The 14,313-nt window shown below is 43.1% G+C and overlaps 1 protein-coding gene, 1 long non-coding RNA gene and 1 other non-coding gene across 6 annotated transcripts in view; 2 read left to right on the forward strand and 1 right to left on the reverse strand.

Annotated features, from left to right (window-relative positions):
• Window positions 1-6: 6 nt before the first annotated feature.
• LOC116217093 lies at window positions 7-3,260 on the forward strand. The gene is made up of 3 exons (XR_004161050.1): window positions 7-639; window positions 2,016-2,290; window positions 2,493-3,260. It is a non-coding gene; the product is annotated as an uncharacterized LOC116217093 (long non-coding RNA).
• Window positions 184-314, forward strand: LOC116217117. Its single transcript, XR_004161139.1, has one exon.
• The window catches only part of FSD2 (fibronectin type III and SPRY domain containing 2), a 21,873-nt gene continuing 9,220 nt past the window's right edge, over window positions 1,661-14,313 (reverse strand). For 3 of the 4 annotated variants that reach the window (XM_010717450.3, XM_010717449.3, XM_003209487.4), the window contains exons 8-13: window positions 13,962-14,096; window positions 13,033-13,186; window positions 11,867-12,000; window positions 9,588-9,720; window positions 6,771-6,947; window positions 3,655-4,538 (exon numbers count right to left, since the gene is read on the reverse strand). In XM_010717450.3, the coding sequence (XP_010715752.1) occupies window positions 4,286-4,538; window positions 6,771-6,947; window positions 9,588-9,720; window positions 11,867-12,000; window positions 13,033-13,186; window positions 13,962-14,096 (986 nt within the window). In that variant the 3' untranslated portion in view covers window positions 3,655-4,285. Of the gene's footprint in view, window positions 1,745-3,654; window positions 4,539-6,770; window positions 6,948-9,587; window positions 9,721-11,866; window positions 12,001-13,032; window positions 13,187-13,961; window positions 14,097-14,313 lie in introns of those variants that run through there. The other variant, XM_010717451.3, reaches the window with a different exon arrangement.

A 14,313-nucleotide genomic window follows, 5' to 3' on the forward strand; every position in this document is an offset into this window, starting at 1 on the left:
GTGCGCATGGCGGTGCGGCTCGCGAGCAGCGCTGCTTGCTGCTGGGAAACGTAAGTGAATGCTGCAAAGGTGGGGTTAAGCACGAGGCAGCGGGGCACGGAGCCGCCTCCCGAGCCCTGCGGCCGGGCCCCGGGGAGAGAACAGCCAGCCCCCGAGTGCCCCAGCGCTTCTCCCGGCGTTGTTCCGGAGGACTAAGAAAGTGGAGACGGTGCCTCCGTGCCGACCCCGCTGATACTATCCTCCAAAATGAAACGGTGGAAGAACAAGGCCTGCCCGCGAGGTAAGGGCAGGGCCTGCTTCCTCCACCTACAAGGCTCTGGCAGTAAGCGGAGGGAACGAGCTGGCGGGGGGGGGGGTCGGAACAGAACGCCCAGAGCCGCCGCGGCCGCTCCTGTGATGCCGTTTCAGCTGTGTGCGTTTGCCTCTTTGTTCGTGGCTCCAGGACGCACCGAGGAAGGACGGGACGCGGTACCCGGCTGGGCGGCTCCGCGAGGTCGGCCCTGCTCGGCTGGGGCGAACGCGCGGGCAGCCGTGCCCCGTAGATGTGATGCCCTCCAGTGGCAGCCGTGTGTGCTGGCGTGCTGAACCGAGGGGAGTGGGAAGAGTCCTCCGAAGTGCTTCGTGTCTCTGGATGCAAAGGTACCTCGGGTTTTAAGATGTTCCTCTTCACAGGGGAGGGTGAGAGTCCTGACTGGATTCAAGTCCCTCTTGTACTACAGCGCCTGGATTACTCTGTCTGTCCTGCTTAAGTGTTATTGCGGGATGTGAGAGAACAAGGGGCCTTGAGAGAATCCCAGCAGTGCCTAAAAGCAGTCCAGACAACAAATCAAATCTGTAGCAGAACTGTGCTATTGACTTAGCCCTCTGGCTGAGACTGAAATAACTGAGCTCTGAGGGAAAGCGACTCCAGCCAGCTCTGTGCTTTCAAGAGATCCTGGCAGCTTGCAGCAGAGCTTCAGATCCTGTTTCTTTCTCCTCTCTTCAGACAGCACTGTGGTTTTAATGGATGCTTTTTCTGTTTTGTTTTCTGTTCTGTATAGAGACGTGCCACAAGCCAAATATGATTCTTGCTAGGTACTTAAGGTTAGTTCAGCATTGCCTTCTGGTCTTTTTGTCCATGATAAAAGGGATTGAGTATAACTTGTAAACCTGGGAGTCTGTAGGTGGCCCTGGCAAGGTCCCCACTTAGCTGCTGGATGAGGTGTGGTTGGTATTCCGTCCTTTGGCTGTTCTTGCTGCTGTTGCAGCCTCTGCAAGGATGCACAGATCACTGCTGCAGGTTGGGGCAGCCTGTGATATTTGAGCAGCCAGTGCCAGAACTTTAGGCATGAGCCCCCATATTTCACTGAAGATGAATTTTTTTCTCTGCCAGCAAATACACATAATCAAAGGAACAGAAAGAAAAATGCCAACCAGGAAAAACATGTTGTACAACATGTGACTAATTGTCAGAGGGCAACTCGTTCTTAATGGACCTTTGTTGTTTCATGGGGTCTAGTTCAGCAGTGAGCCAATTTCTGAAGATAGGCTCTCCAGGACAGTGGTCATGGCTGGAGTTCATCAAGCTAGCTGCTGGAGTTCAGGAAGTGTTTGGACATTGCTTTCAAGTGTGAGGCTTGAATTCTGAATGGTCCTGCATGGAGCCAGAAGTTGTACTCAAAGATCCTTGTGGACCTCTTCCAACTCAGGATATTCTGTTTCTGTAATTGCAGCTTGGGTGCCATACTGGTCTGATCAGTAGATCCTGTAATGGAAATGGTGGCCTCCTTGTAAAGGATGTATATAATGGGAATTTACAGTAACAGCAGGTTTTAAAGAATTATTCACTCCTTTTTCCTTGCTGTGTAAATATTTAAGTGACAAGGTTGAGGTTCCTAAGAGAGTAAATGCTTGGGTTACAGCTGACAGGTGAAGCTTTTATTAAACAGAAACATGGAAACTTACTTCCTTTTTTTTTTTCTCTTTTTTTTCTTTTAGCCTGGCAGCTGATGATTGTTTGTTTGTTCTTTTTTCAGCTATTTCTGTTGCTGCCTTAGCAGTCTCATATGCTATCCCTGGTGATGACCACTGAGTTGTGCTCTGAAAAGCTGGCTGCTCCTGTGATCTGCAGATTCATTGAGCCAGCAACATAATGGCAGAGCTGTTTGGTACCCTTAGAGTCTCAGTAGCACAGTGTGCAAGTACCTTATAGCTGGCTCAGCAAATCAGTCCTTGCAGCGCACCTGTGGGATGGTCGTCTGGGTTAATGTAACATCAGAGATGAGCAGCTCATCCTGGAGCCAGAATACAGGTACAGTTTAAAAACTTGAGTGAAAGCTGTGGGTGGAGAGTGACGCTGTGGGGCCATTCAGAGGGCCAACACAATGTAGGCTTTCATCAGAATGGCTTCATTCACCTGGCAGTCTTTGTGTACTAAAGGTGTCCTTGTCAGTCCTGCTGTTCACCTGATATCTCTGCTCTGATACTTGTGTATTTTTGTTTTATTTTTGCAGGTCTTTCTGTCATTGTAAAGAGTGTGGTGTTCGGTTTTGGCAGATAAAGGTTAAATATGCTCCACTGTATGGAAGCTGGACCTTGAATCAAGGCATACGTTTTTAACTGAAGGGAGAAAAAGGTGTTAAAGCAACCCAGTGGTGTAGTGCTTTCTCACCACTTTGTTCACTGTACACTTTAGCTGCTGTTCTCTGGTACAGCCTTTCAGTATGGTAGCATTGGTCACCTGGCCACCTTGTGCCCTGTGTATTAACAGTGGTTGCAGGCTTATTCACCTATTTGTAGGAGACACAAGTTGTGCTCATTGCAAGACACTGAAATAGTCTGACCTGCTTCATAGGAGGTTGGACAAGATAATCATAACAGCGCTTTTCTGTCTTGGAAGCCTGTGAGTTCTTGGTGGGCTAAGAAATGAAGCTATGCTTGCATAGTTCAGTGCTGCTAAACCTGTTCTGTTTTCCAAGCTGCAAGTCAGTATTCAAGTGAAGAAAGTACTAATCACTGCTGTAAGAGCATATTCCACTCCTGTTTTCATGGTTTCTGCAAAACTTATTTTGGGGAAACGCATTTCTTCTCTTAATTTCTCAGAGAAAAACAGACAAGCTTTTAGCACACAGTTCTACATCAAGTCTCTCTAAATTTTGCCAAGCTTTATTTATAAGAACCGTGTCTATTGTAGAGACAACCTGTTCCTGACAAAACCGTGAATAGAAAATTTGAACCAATTATTTTTGTAATGAATGTACAATAAATCTGTTGAAAAGCTATCTGTTAATGACTCTTGCTTACGTTCTGGTGGTTTTGACACCCACAAGTGGGGCTGTTGAGAGCTAGACAAGCCCACTTGACAGGTAGTACCAGTCCAACTGTCTGGAATCTGGAAATAAGGTCTAAACAAGGATCTTCTGGTTGAGCACTGGGCCAGCTGCTACTGTCAGCATACAATGGAGGCCTGAAACTTCAGGGGCACAGCATCAGAGATCAAAAGATCTTTGCACTGAGAAGGGGGAAGAATTTGTGAGTGGAGAACGTAGAAAGGCAGAGGTGAGGATGGCCACCAAAAAAAAGAAAGGATGATTCAGACTTTTATGTATGGGCAGCCAAGCACTGCAAAAGGCACCTATGTGACTTTTTTTTGCTTTTCCCCTAGATAAATAAATGAGAAGCACGAGCATTGGATAAGGATGTTTTTTTGTTTTCATATTTGAGACTTTAGGGCATGCTTGATAATTTCAATAAGCATCACTGTTTCAATCCTCCTGCTGTATATGGTATGGACTAACAATTCACACGCAGGGGAGGTGTACTTGATTATCTTGTGCAGACTGTAGCAGCAAGAGTACTTGATTGTAAGATCAGCTTCATAGTTAGAGTGTTTTCAGCTTTGTCTAGCATCTGTATAGTGATTGTGCCTTTTGCTATTTTGGCTTTTTGTTGAATTTTTAGCTTCTCAGAAAACGCAAGAGTGGAGGTAATGACTGCTGTGGGACGGGGAGTTCCCCAGACATAAAATGGGTATTGGGGGAACCAGTAATGCATCTGTCACTGGTGCTTGGTGTCACTTGTGGGAAGGATGGTATCTGCTTCTAACCCTAAAGAATTCTGCAAACAGCTCCAGAGTGCTGATGAGTCTTGCGACCGTAATGGTTTTCTTCTAAAATGCTGCCTAAGGTGAGATAAAATTGTCCAAGGGCTTAGGCCTGGCAGATTGTTTGGGTCAGTGATATTTTGCTGTCTTGGGATAGAGCTGGATTTTAGGGAGTGTGATAGGACTGTTGAGGAAAACGCAGACTTATAGGAGGGCAGTCCATGGGGGTACTGTAATACCAGTATGTACCTTTAGGGTACCAGGTGTTTCCAAAGCAAAGCAGGGATGGACATAATGCTGAAAGTGTGAGTTGAATGTGTAAAGGTGCTGGGCAATATCAGCATTGTAAAATGACAGTCTGTAGCTTTCATAGTCCAGCAGGATACCAATCTTTGTGGGGGGAACAGTAATTCTGATGTCTGGTGTCATCCCACTGTGCAGGAATTCGTACTTGTGCCTGTGGGCAAGAAACACAGTCAAAAATACCCCATGGCACTCTGTGCACAGGCATGTTTCAGGGTATGTCTTCTTGTTTCACCTGCATGGTGAAGACAGTCCTATCCCTCTTTCCACGTGTTTCATCTTTATTGCCCCAGTCCCATCCACTCTGCTGAGCAATGCTGTACACTGCTTTTCCATACAACCTTATCTCCCTGCTCAGATGTGCCTGCCTCACCCACATAACAGGCCTTCATATCCACACCTGGCTGAAAATGAGCAGGTACTGTCACTTAGGACAGGACAAGGTCAAAGGGACATTCCATTTTTCCCAGCTACTAAGCTTTATCTGAAGATGTCCTTTCCTCTGTGAAGGAGCTGTGCTCTGCCATGCCAGTTAGGCTTTCCCCAGAGCAATGCTTGTCTTCTCTTAAGTCTTGCAACTTCATAGCTTTAGCTGCAGCCAAGGAGAGAATTGATGAGATGACTCAGTCCTGTCCTTCCAGGCCCTGAAGTGCTGCCCACGTACTCTCTAGGGCCTGGTACTGAGCCCTCTTTCCTGCCAAAGGCACAGGAACTGGAAATGCTTACGCCCTCAGACTGCAGCAGCAGTGAGGGAATATAATCTCTCAGGCAGAGGCTGGCTGACTCAGTGTGACTCTGCATCCTCCAGGCTATTTGATGTCATATTTCAAACCCTGTTCTCTAAATGACATTTCTGGCTGCTTTTTCTACAATACTTCACGTTGCTCAGCCAGCGTGCTGTTGATAGGGACTTTCCAGTCTTCAGTTACTGGAGGGTGACCTCTAATCATGATTCCTGTCCTGTGTACTAATGGAGGCTAGGAGGATGCTCTGTACATAACTGCTTTGTCATGAGGGTAGCCCTTTTCCTCCCCATGTAGTCACTGTTTGAGTAATCCAAGATCATTTAACAGTTACTAAATCAGCTGTCCCTAGTGTGGCACTCTGCAACCAAAAATATGAGTCTTTTATGGGAACATATACTGTTCTGGGAGAAACGAGAAGATTTATTCAGTAAAGCAAGTTTCCTGGTATTTCACAGGCACCAGCTTCTTCACTAACCACCTCTTCCACCCACACAACACAAACCTTAGAAAATTTCCCTGCAGAAATGGGTATGACAGTGACTCAAACAGAGCAACAGCCTGGCTCTGTTTTCTCCTCCCTGAAGTCCATGCTTATTGCTCCAGAAGAGTAAGAGCAAACCTCAATGTACCTCTTAGATCAATGTAGCAAAGAAATCAAATTAGCCTTCCTGCAGTGTATGGGAGAGTCATTAACTTCAGTGGGTTTAGTCTCCCTCATTAAGCAGCGTTTCTTGCTGTGTGGGAGGCAAATGTCAGCATTGCTAAGAACTTTGGTTATGCAGCAGGCCAATGGCTGGGGAGCTGTGAGCAGCAGGCATCTGGGAATGTGTGCTCTAGACAACTGAGCTACATCTAAAACTCTCCCTACATACCAACAGATAGAGGACTGGAAGCATTGGTACCATGCTGTGTCATCATTACCATCTGCTGATAATGTGTGCACTGGGGCACTCAGTGCCTTGTTCAAGGGGACCCAGCATCACACTGGTAACTTTTACAGTCTGAGTGCCATTACAGGCTGAGGCAGTAGGAATTACTATGTTGTTTGATATGGAACTTGTTTTCTTGCTCCTAGATGCTTCACGGTGTGCCTGAATCACACATACAATTCAAAGGGGGTGCTAATGCAGTTGTCATTGCCCAGGGTAGGGCCAGTGGATGCAGCTGAGGCATGAGGGAGTTCTGGCATTTCTGCATGCAGACACGGCTGTTGGGTTGGGTACCTCCAGAAAGAGGATATGAAAACAAGTTTCCTACAAATGGTTTTATCCAGGTAAGTACTTTTTAGGTGATGTGGACTTACTACTTGTTGTCTTCCCAATGGGATTTCAGAGACCTAACAAGGCTTTTATAGTAACTTCTGTTATGGAATTTATTCAGATTTGTTCCTGGGACTGACCCTTTCAATGTGAGAATGGCGCAAAGCAGTAGGATTTGCTTAAAGATTCCAGAATCATTCCAACACTGGTTCACAGTGCCAGTGGTAGAAATAATCACAGACCCAGTTTGAGTGTTTGACCTGCGTTTTGATGTAAGATTTTTGTCTGCCTCCTACAGGGAAGAGCTCTTTGCTGCTCAGCCTGCAGGTGTACGTGTAGGAGGTATTCCTATAGGAGAAATGTAGCCTGCATGTCCCTTACCTTGATGGTGTGATGATGTGCCTCATGCACCAGGATGAGTTGTTTGCCCCCAGATAACCATGTCTTGGAGTGTTTTCAAAAGCCACGCCAACTCTGTACTCTGTATCTTCCTCAGCTTCCACTTCCCAATAATGCTTTCCTGGAAAAGGGATCAGACTGCCCAAGATCCCAATACACCTGTGAGAGAAACAGGAATATGCTCTGGCAGGAGCTCTTCGCAGTGCTAGCGATGTAGTGTACCTAGACATTGCATATCAATAAATGGAAGCCATGTTTATTGTTTCCTTAGTAGCACAGCATGAGTTTTTCAATAAAGTTAAGTTCACATGCTGAGGACCTGGCACATGACCTACAAGTTTCTTTGTGATTCCTACTCTATTTTACTTTTGGGTAGTTTTGTATTAATTAACACCCTGGGCACTTTCAGGAACAGGGGGAATAGCATCCTGTGCTGCCTGAGATTTCTGGGGAAAAGAGTGCTTTGGTGAACCCCAGTGTAGAAGGGGAAAAAAAGTCTACATGCTTTTTACTTTCTTCCCACAGAACCCAGGACTTAAGTGTCACCTACCATCAGAAATGGAACACTAGCAATGTGAAACTCCTGGGTCAGCTGGGGAGGGGGAGATTAGTCTGTGCTGCGATAAGATAGACAAGCAAGTATTGAACATGTTACAGATCTTGGAATAAATTTGGTACCTGAGCAATGAAAATTTTTGGTAGTAAGCCGTGGTTCCTATTTAAAAAGATGGGTAGGAGAGGCAAAGACAACACAGCTCAGAGAGAACCATCAGCTTGATTTAGAAGCATAGTTTCAGAGTCAAAGGAACTGAGGGCTTTGAAGATACAAGTCTGCAAAAACAGATTCTGAAGGAAGAAAATTGGGCAAAACAGGCAGGACCAAATGCTTCTGAAACATCCAATCTCAATTTAAGAGGGCAACTTGAATCCTGTAAGACTACATCCCAGTTCTGCTTTAGGAAAATTATGCAGGGTATTTGCATTAACTGTCACTGCTGCATCACAGGGCATAGCAGGTTTCAAAACACTGCTAAAGTTTTGGATGCAGAGTCACAGCCTGTACGTTTTTGTGGTAGGATCATATGGGGATGTAAATTAGAAAGACAAAGGTTGTTGCTGGAACACTCTGAGTACATTTGCCTGCAAGTGGTACTGTATTGAGCATGATGAGGGCCTGATGAGGATGGGAACAGCAAGTGCAGGCTGTACTTTGTGCCACCTCAGCAGCAATCACGTAACTAAGTGTACAGTTCACTAGAAGTGCATGTAGATGCAGTGGGAATAGATTAAAGGTTGATGAAATTGAAACTCAGAGAGGCTATGCTGCTACAGCTTGAAAAAAATGATGCAAAATGGATGGCAAACATCTGTGAACAAGATATTACCATACTAATGAGAGTTGCAAAGCCACCAAGGCAAACCTGAATCAGCCTGTAGGAGCTGGTGTGGTTAAGAAGCATATTAGCCTGCTGGAGATCACACAGACTTTAGAAAGAAGAGTTTGCTATATAATTTCCTTGTGCAAGTATTAGTCCTTTCAACATGGGAGCTTTTTTTCCCCCCCCCCCACAGTATCTTGGCATGAAAGAGGCTTATGAGAGTTTACAGTAGCATCAAAATCATCCTCAGAATTCAGAAGGAGATGACTGCTGGCTGGCTGTTTATGTGAAACGTAAAAGCACCCTGTAGAAGGATGGGTGAAATCTCATTTAGACTCATCATGATGACTTTAATGAAGAGAATCTTCTCTCCTGGCTCTTTTCAACAAAGCTCCCTAGTAACGCTGCATGGCAAAAACAGTCTTGCATTTCCATGGAGGGGATTAGTTTTGACTGTGTATTACTACGTGTCTACAGATGCCTCTCCTACTTACATGTTGTTTCTGTGGTGATGATTGAAAACTGATACAATTCAGCACGCTAAAGTCCTAGCTTTAATGGCAAAGGGCCTAATTCAATTTTGAAACAAAAATCTGTAAGCCCAAATAGAATGAGCTAAGCAAAGAGTTGGTCAACTCAGCAACATCTTTCAGCAAAAGGTAAGCATTCAGATCTCTCTCCTTTCCTCGACATTTGCTTTGGCAAATAATACCTGTTCAAATTTAGCATGAAGTGTCCAACATAAGTAGATTTATACATAACAGCAGCTGGCTGCATCTGTAATCCTCTTTGCTAACTTGCATTGACTTCCAAGCAAAGTTTAAGTTCCAAAGAGCAGCTGGAGAGAGTTCAGCTCACAAAATCAATGAGAACTGGCTGAAAACTAAATTAGATACTTCTGGCATCTATTTTAAAAATATCTGTGCTCCATGCCACAGAAGCCCCTTTTGAAGAAGAGGTTCAAGTGCCTAAGGCACAAATGATAGTGTTTTTGTTGTTACTGTTGTTCTGTCTGTCCATTCTGTATTCTGTGTTCAGTGGCTTCCAATGAACAGAGCTCTATAGGAACAGCCCTTAAATCACCATGTGTGAGACCAAGGAAGGATGGGCAGAGCCTCTTGCACAAGTCTGCATCACCCTGGCATCCTGCAGAGAAAGGGGCAAGGAGGAGGGAGCAACTGCCAGCAGAAAGGAGCAACTCTTCAAGTCTTAGAAATGTGCAAGTACTAGATCACTATAATTAAAGAGAAGTTAATAATTATGTGTTTTTTAGTGCTACATTAATAGTAAGTGGGGTTTTTGGTTTTTTGGGTTTTTTTTGGTGACACTTATCTGCATTCTTCGGGCTCTGTAAAGAATTAAGTAGAAAGAAATTTCAGAAATGAATAGAAGTTGGTAAAAATGCAATTTTCAAGTTTACCTTGTAAAGCTGTTATCATAAACAGGCAGATCGCACTCTGGGTTTTCCAGTTCATCACATGCAATCGTAAATCCATCATCTAGAATTGCCAATAAAGGATGGGCTGTGTCCTCATTAAGACAGAAGTAGGTGCCTACAAGAGAAAAGCATGCGTGAGAACTACAACAATTGGTCATGGCATTATAGTTTGCAACAAGGGTGGGGAGGAAATGTTTGGATCCACAAAAAGAATAGCTAGCATTCTGAAAGGAATCTGGCTGACACTGAGAGGATAAGGTTATCCATTTTGAGATTTTCAAATAAATGGGTGTTACAGGAACAACTTACAGCTTAAAACTGTTAAGTTACAATCTTGTTGAAAAGCAGAAAATGGACCTTAGCCTTTTTTTAAATCCAGCCAAGGTTCAAAGCTGCAGGCATTGCACAGGAAGCAGCTATTCAGAGATGATGGCTCCTTCCTGCAGTAGACCATCTAATTCCAAATCATATTCCCTAAAGGTGAAGTGATATATTTTTATTAGCCTCTGAAATTAGAAGGAAGGAGTGGAGAGGTTCAAGTCCTCTCCATTAGTCCACTCTTCCACATAAACACTAGGCATATTTTAAAGAGAAGGGATGACTTACAGCAGTGACATATGCAACAGGCCAGTGTGGGGTTCACTCCCCAGCAGTCACTTAGTTCAGCCTCTCCTTTCTGCCTGCCTTTACAGAGTGCAGGCTAGATCCCACTGATGCCAGAGATACCGGAACTGCATTCCTCAGAGAACGACTGCTGAAAAGGCTGGTGCAATGTTCCCAGTAGTGTGTGCCCAACATGGCCCTCCTGTTTCAGCAGCCCTCAGAGAGTTAGGGCAGTTAAGCCAAGGTGAAAATACTTCTGTCTTTCTTCTTTTTTTGAAGACTTCATGAAACAGATCTGAGACACAGCACCCTACAGAGCAGGCATGTGCACCACAGCTCCTGTTTGTGAGTTGTAGCTGTGTATCAACCCCAGTAAATAAGAATCAAAGGTCATTCTCAGTTTTGAAGGTGAGATCTTGCAGCTGATAGAGCAATTTGCTACAGCTGTTTGCATAATGTAGCCTCTGAGAAGTTAAATCTCTTCATGCTAATTCAAAATGAAATAATTATAATCAAACTGCAAGTTACTTCAATGCAAGTATAATACAAACAATGACAGAGCAATTAAACGCCTGTGCTGCTGAAAACAAATATATGCTGTGCTAGCAGAAAGGGTAATTTCAAATATTGAGTTTGATTTAAATAGTTGAAATAGACACAAACAAAAGTCACACAGTGAGGGTCTTCCTGTTTGGGGATTTGAGAATGACTTCTTTTCTGAGGTGTTACCAGTGTAGCCAGAGCTGTGTTAAAGCTCATCTGTAGATTCTTATATGGGCCAGCTTTCTGAATAAGAACAATTTGCAACACTCTTACGGAGGGTAAGTGCAGAAGAGATACAAGTATGGCATAAATGCATTTGTGAGTGAAATGGACACTCATGTGAGTTTGGGACAGCCCAGTAATGTTGAAGCTCTGTTATAGCAGTGGTAAAGATGAAAACAGGTGTCTATCTATGAGCCATTAATCTGAGTTCTGATTAGAGGCTGGGAGGGAAAAGGGCTTCTAATTTCCCCCTGGGGGAGATGGTTAATGCTTGTCTAGTGTGGCAGTAAGAGCAGAGATGATAATACAGTACTGTGATAGTTATCAAAACCAAATTTTTCAGTTGAATGTTGGATTGCCTTTTTCCAACAGATGCCTTCAGAGCTTCCCCTAGGTAAGCTGGAGATGTGCTGATAAATATAAAGGAAATTTTACATATCCATATTATTCTGGAAACGACCGGTTGTCTCAGCCATACTTTCCAGCAGCTGCGTTACAAGGTAATCTCTGAACTAAAGTAAAATCACACCTCAGCTTTCTCTTCCCTGGTGTGTCAGAACTTGGCAAGCCAGTGATATCTAGGAGGACTGGGTTGGTTTAGTCTTGTTAAATGTTTAGAAATTAGTAACTTTCAAGTCTCAAATGGACTGAACAAAAATCTTTTTGAATTACAGAGCTAAAGCAATGCACTTACTGTTACAAAAGGGGCTTTTTTTGGGGGGGGGGAGAGGGGGAAGGTAGGTGGATTGGTTTCATTTCTAAAAAGTTACCAGGTGGGTAAGAAGTAAGATATTAGGACCTGATCCAGACACCATTGAAACCAGCAGGAAGATTTCTGTTGAGATAATAGATGCCACAGCAGGCAGTGGGAGTTGATCCATGCTGTACAATACCTGTGGTGTGTATCAGGACAGGTTCACTTCTCTCACTGGAACCACCCAGGTTTAGGGCTTTAACAGAAATGTGATAGCTTTGTGCTGGCTGCAGGTGAATTAGGGCTTCACAATTAGGAATCCCAACGATTGATCTACAGAAAATAAGTTCATGGAAAATGATAAGGTAGAGAACAAGGTTGAGGTCATTTTTCTGAACAAAGAACAAACCACACGATCAGCTTCTTTCATAATTCTTTAACAAGACTTCATCTTTTTAAGTAAGAGTTGCTAGTAGTAGGGGTATGAGAGTCTGAGATTTTTACCTTTGTTTCTGCCATTCCCCTTATGCCCTTTATATTCATTTTCCATAAACATGTATACAACTACATTTACTGACGGGAATGCTTCTGAAGGTGAATTCCTACAAATGTAAAACAAATTTTAAGTTTGCTTCTTGTAAGTGGTCACATCCAGTTCCTAACGGAAATTCCTGGCAAAATGAAGGACAAGGAGAAAATACTATTATCTCATTTGACCACTTACAAGTAGGTACCGTAACTTGAATTTTCAGATTTCAAACTTCATATGCAAAGATATTTTTGCAGCTCTGAAATGGGAAATGTCTTCAAACTGTTTCCAGCAGAGAATGAAAGTGAAAAAATGCCACAGGATGTTCATGGATAGTGTGCAAACACGAAGGTCAAATTATTTTAAATAATCTGTTAGAAATATTCACATAATTATCACTTAAAACTGCATCAAATTATTTAAATTTAATTTAAATTTTCCTTATTAAAATCTGATGGATGAATTGCCAAATCCAGCTTGATTTTCAGGGAGGGAGATGGTATCTGATTGTCGTTGTAACATTGTGCCTGATGTTACTGTTACTGACAATGTCAAGGCTAGTTCCTAATCACATCTGAGTTTTTCTACTCCTACCCCAAGTAAATCCAGTCTTATGCTACTAAAATGCTTATTGTGAAATTCATTTCTTCAGCCCAATATTGTCCTCTGTTTCCCAGAAGTTGTTCTGCATAGCCTTAGACTTGTACTTTTTTAAATAAATTGCCTTTGGCTTTTGACCAAAGGGCCATGGATCCTTTCTTAGTGCTACCTGAAGCCGCATGACTTGAAATGGTTTCATCACTACAGGTTGTGGACTTAGTAGAACAGTGACTCACTCAGTAATAGCGTCGCCATTTTCTTTATCTGTCAGCTTGGACAACTCGACCGTGTAGGAATCAACAGGATTAACGTCTCTAGATTCCCAGCATACGAGTGCTGCATTTTCACAGCTTCGTGTCTTTTTACTCTTAATGATAGGTGGTGAAGGAGCTAAAAAAAAAGGGGGGAGGGAGACCGATTTAAGCAATTGCTTCTAGATATTTGTAAATAGAGCAATATATAGTCAAAGACATCTACCTCCCCAAAGGACAATAAACAGCAGGCATGGTGATTAATAGTACTATTCAAAAACTTCATTTGGACTGTAAAGTTTCCAAAATAATTAGAGAATGAACAATGGCAGAGATGGATTATGTATCCTTTCTCTCACTGTTTTGACCTTAGCTATAAAGGTGCATTTCTTCTCTGCTCTGAGATGTCAAGGATTTCTGGAATGAATGCTTAAAAGTCTCACTTTGACTCACTCAATTTGATGTCAGAATTTTACAAAAGAGAACTGGAATCTATTTCTTTTTTACCAGTACAAGAGTTACTGAAGACAAGCCATACTAATCAAAATGTGCTTGACTAAACTGCAGTTACAAAGGACAGCATAGCAAGTGACCTCACAAAATACCTACAGAGCAATAAAAGGATGGCTGGCATCCATCTGGAAGAATTGTGAGACTTAAGCCCTATTCTCAGGTCTCCTAGAAGTTTAGGCTTAAATAAGTTATTCTGTCTCTGTGCTTCTGTTCCTTACATTCTAAGAAAAGGGCAATTGGCCTGATAGGCTCTCCAAATAAAAGTAAGAAACTCCCCAGTATTCAGAAAACTTGCACCAGAGGAAATGAAGCATCCAGAAAGCATTACTGGCATAAAATCCAGAGGCTACTGTGAATTCCACTATGAAGACTACACAGTCACATGAACAAAATAAGTTTACCTGTTACATAAACAGCTCTTTCACTTGGTGGACTGATGCCTGAAGCATTTAAAGCACTGACCCAAAACTCATATTGTGTATTCGGCAACAGATTAGAAATGGTGCAGTATGTTTCTTTGACTTTTAGCATATTCTCTGAAATGGAAACAACAAAGTATTTAAAGTGTCTTTACACAGTTACAAACCTTCCCCCAAAGCCTCCTAAAATAATGCAGTTGTGGCTTATTTTGTTCTGAGTTCAAAAGCCTCCTATTCTCCCTACCCTTTGATTAGGCTGCTTCACCATGCCTTCAGAAATCAGATAATGCTTCAGTCTCTATAGGAGCAACATCATTCCAAAAAAAAAAAAAGA

The sequence above is a fragment of the Meleagris gallopavo genome, chromosome 12 (genome assembly GCF_000146605.3).
Source record: "Meleagris gallopavo isolate NT-WF06-2002-E0010 breed Aviagen turkey brand Nicholas breeding stock chromosome 12, Turkey_5.1, whole genome shotgun sequence".
Lineage (NCBI taxonomy): Eukaryota > Metazoa > Chordata > Aves > Galliformes > Phasianidae > Meleagris > Meleagris gallopavo.